Source organism: Plectropomus leopardus, unplaced genomic scaffold (genome assembly GCF_008729295.1).
Source record: "Plectropomus leopardus isolate mb unplaced genomic scaffold, YSFRI_Pleo_2.0 unplaced_scaffold10316, whole genome shotgun sequence".
Classification (NCBI taxonomy): Eukaryota; Metazoa; Chordata; class Actinopteri; order Perciformes; family Serranidae; genus Plectropomus; species Plectropomus leopardus.
Window position 1 is genome coordinate 773 of NW_024610859.1, and position 4,035 is coordinate 4,807.

The 4,035-nt window shown below is 36.3% G+C and overlaps 1 protein-coding gene across 1 annotated transcript; it reads right to left on the reverse strand.

The window, feature by feature from the left end:
• Nucleotides 1-1,139: 1,139 nt before the first annotated feature.
• LOC121963187 (CD81 antigen-like) lies at nt 1,140-3,307 on the reverse strand (the record flags this gene model as incomplete). The annotated part of the gene is made up of 3 exons (XM_042513511.1): nt 1,140-1,301; nt 2,979-3,098; nt 3,233-3,307. Coding segments are annotated over 3 exons (357 nt in total), but the record flags the coding sequence as incomplete, so codon positions are not given.
• Nucleotides 3,308-4,035: the final 728 nt, after the last annotated feature.

Sequence of the window (4,035 nt, forward strand, 5' to 3'; positions counted from 1 at the left end):
TACAGGTGTAGCTCATGACTGAATAGTTGTACATGGGGCCAGTCGCAGCAGCCACATACATGTTTCTAGGATTTTAGGACATTTCTAGAATTTTAGAAGGTTTCTCGTATTATGGAATATTTGTAGGATTTTAGTGCATTTGTTAGAGTTAAGGACGTTTCTGAGATTTTTAGGATGTTTCTAAGATTTTAGGATATCTTTAGGATTTAAGGATACTTTTTAAGATTTTAAGATATTTCTACGAATTTTGGACATACCTGGGATTTTGGGAAATTTTAGGAGTTTAGGATGTTTCTATGATTTTAGGACGTTTCTGTGACTTAAGGACGCTTTTAGGATTTTAGGACATTTCTAGAATTTGAGGATGTTTCCAGAATTTTAGGACATTTCTATGATTTTTAGATGTTTGTAGAATTCTAGGACATCTCTATGATATTAGGATGCTTCTAGGATTTTAGGACATTTCTAGAATCTTATGACGTTTCTAGAATTTTAGAACGTTTCTAAGATTTTACAACATTTCTTGGATTTTAGAATTTCTCGTATTGTAGGATATTTCTAGGATTTTAGGACATTTCTAGAAATTTAGGACATTTCTAGAAATTAAGGACATTTCTAGGATTTTAGGACGCTTCTGAGATTTTAAGACATTTCTAGGATTTAGTGCATTTGTCAGAGTTTAGGACGTTTCTGAGATTTTTAGGATTTTGGGACATTTTTAGGCATTTAGGACATTTCTATAATTTAAGGACGTTTCTGTGACTTAAGGACGCTTCTAGGATTACAGGACATTTCTAGAATTTTAGGATGTTCCTGATTTTAGGACGTTTCTATGATTTTAGGACATTTCTTGGATTTTTAGGATGTTTCTAGAATTCTAGGACATTTCTATGATATTAGGATGCTTCTAGGATTTTAGCACATTTCTAAGGTTTTAGGACATTAGGGGCTTAAATTGAGTGTCACTGCCGTGTTGGTTTCTTGATCTCACTTGCACAACTTTGTCATATTTTTCAATACTACTATTATTATTATTTTATATTTGTTGTTTTGTTTGGTGCCAAAAAAACCTTAAAACCTTTAAAACTGGGATTCTTGAGTGTTTCTTTTATCCAGCCACAATGTGAACACGAGCCGACAGTGTGGCCAAGCTGCTGATGCATGAGAGTGCTGATGGCACTGCTGACACTCATGATGGCACTTACATCTGTTTGAGACTTGGGGCAGAGATCAGTAAATCCGAAGGCGTCTGATATGCGTGTTGCGAAGGAGGTCCCCTGGCCTTTACCACAGCAGTTCAGCTGAAACACAAACACAGCACAGTGATGTAACCACAGTTACGGGAACAAAATTAAAAGAACTATACGGGCACAAACATGAGAAGCAAGAGGTAGGAGGCGTGTCCTGGTCCAAATTACGCCTGCCCTCATTAGAATTAATGTTTATGACAACTGGTAATTCATTGCATAAAATAGTCCACCTTTTTTTATCTTGTGGTCATCCACAATGATAAGAATCTATATGATTTAACCCTCTCAATGCCAGGTTTTTGTTATGATGCCACTATGTTTTTAAATTAAATAAAAAAAGAATTATTTCCAATATACTACATGCTAAGTAGATTTTTTATTTTTAGGATTATCACAGCCTGGGATATGTCAATGATTAGCAGCGACCTTAATGGTGACAGTGCACCGAGTGGAAATAGCATGTATTTTCTCCATATGCCAAATATGGTTTAAATAAAATGATGTAATCAGGTGAAAAATAGTAAAAATTACAAATTCTCATGTCTGTTGGATCAAAAACGCAGTTTGAATCAGTTTCAATGGCGCATTTTTTGCACTTCAGTCTGAAAGTAACTAGTTTTTTTCCACAGTGTATTTAAGACCTAATGTAGGAGCTGAGCTGGAAATTCCAATGTAACAAAAATACACAATTTTTCCAAACTTTGTGCCATATGCATAAACACGGACAAAATTATCAAAAAATGAAGAATGAGAAGCGTGTGAAATGCGGCAAACAGTCCCTAAGATTAAGTACAATTTCTGCCAAAAGATGCCCCTTAATCCTGCACACTGGACCTTAAACTTCTCAGCTTACAGTTTATTATACGCAGGCTTTTAGATTTGACATTTTATCAAGGAATCAAGATATTTCCTGGCACAGCTGTTCATCTTTTGCTCTGATGATTCACCCGGGCCAGTGATGGAAGTGCTCCAACTGTGAGTCAACCAACACTGCGCATGGAGGAAATGAATGGGAACCAGCGGCGCCAGAAATAGCTCTTCCCAACCGGCAACTCTATACCATGACCACCGAGAATTCTTTATTCTGATAATAATGATAATGCTGGTGCATTCATTCCTCGCCTTAACAGTGTAGAGTTATGGAGTTTTTATTGCAACATTTTTTGCAACTTTACATAAACTCTTTGTAATAATAATTTTAAAAAATGAATAGCCAAATGACAACTGAGCAGATTTAATGGTATAAGCAGGACAAGTTCAAATCAGGGCATTCTTCACTGAACCGTCAGTTTAAAACAGGTAAAATCTCTTTTCACTGTAGAACTGCGTGCAGCGTATTGATTTGCACAGCCCCTTTATCCATCTCTGTGTATTACGAGCAGGGTTCATACACACTTTTAACAATACTTTTCCATGACTTTGAGGCAAATTTTCAAGACCATATATTCTCTGAAATGACCATTGATACTTTTTGTCGCTTCTTTTTTGTTCCTATAATAAAAGCTTTTTAAAATAGGCATCAATTTAAAAAAAATAAAAAAAACTCACAACAGGATTAGGGTTCGGGGTTAGGGGTTAGTTTTTGGCATTTCTGCATTGGGCTCATTAATCAGCCTTGCAGGATGCGGCTAAAAAATATACTTTATTAAATATATACATAACAACATTACATTAATACACTACTATTTATATGACACAAATGATATATTTCATAGGTCATGTTCATACCGTCTCATGGAAGACCTTCAGCACAGAGGCGGCAGCGTGTCCCTTCTCCCGGTTCATGACACCTTCTGCCGTGGCCTTATCAAACACAGAGTCGTAGTAGTTGATCATCTCCTTTGACACCTGAACACAAACAAAGAGGTTCATGGGCTCAGTCTCAAATTTAGAGCAACAACAAAGACCTCGTAGAGGTATTTACTGTACTTTTGGACTCAGCGCTGCATATTTCAATCTGTAGCGTATGTTTGCAGCCTTACAGTGTCTCTGTGCATGAAGCCCCAGATTCCAGCTGCAACTTCGCAGGCAAACAGGATGACGAGGCAGGCGAAGAACTGCGGGACAGAACAGAAATAGAAAATATCACAGCTCCACTTAAGGATTTGGCAAACAACGGTTTGACTTTTTAATGTCAAGAGCTTTTATAATGATAAAGGTGCCCCTTAGAGTTTCCTTGCATACTAACAAAAGTTACATTTACCTTCAGTCAACAAATCACATTGGATCTAATTTACAAAACAAACAAATGAAAGAAAACTTTTCAGAAAACTGGGCATACGCTCACTTTACAACAAAGCTTTGCATTTCTCAATTTGGAGATGTGAGCAGACGTTACGATCAAATCTCACGTCCGGTCGCAGCTCATGTACGCATCTTTGAGACAGCGTGGACATATGGTGCAGCATCTGGCTGAGTCGGAGAGCTGTTATTGGACCATATTCTGAGTCCAGCTGCAGGCTGACTGAAGGCTGAACACCACTGCTGCCCCGCTCGGATTTATCTGAAACTTTTTCTTTTTAAACATCGACGAGCTAAAGCATATTTATTCATTTATCATTAAAACATTATCAAAAATAAATAAATAAACTGCAGCAGTGTAACTATGCAAATACTAGTAGCCTTGTAACAATAAAAAAAAGTAAAATAAAATAGATAAAAGCTCCAGAAAAATGAAAATGCTACATATACACATATAAATACACACTTATATCCATAATATATAGATATTAGATAGATAGATCTATGTCTATATCTATTTGTCTAATATCTATATATTATATCT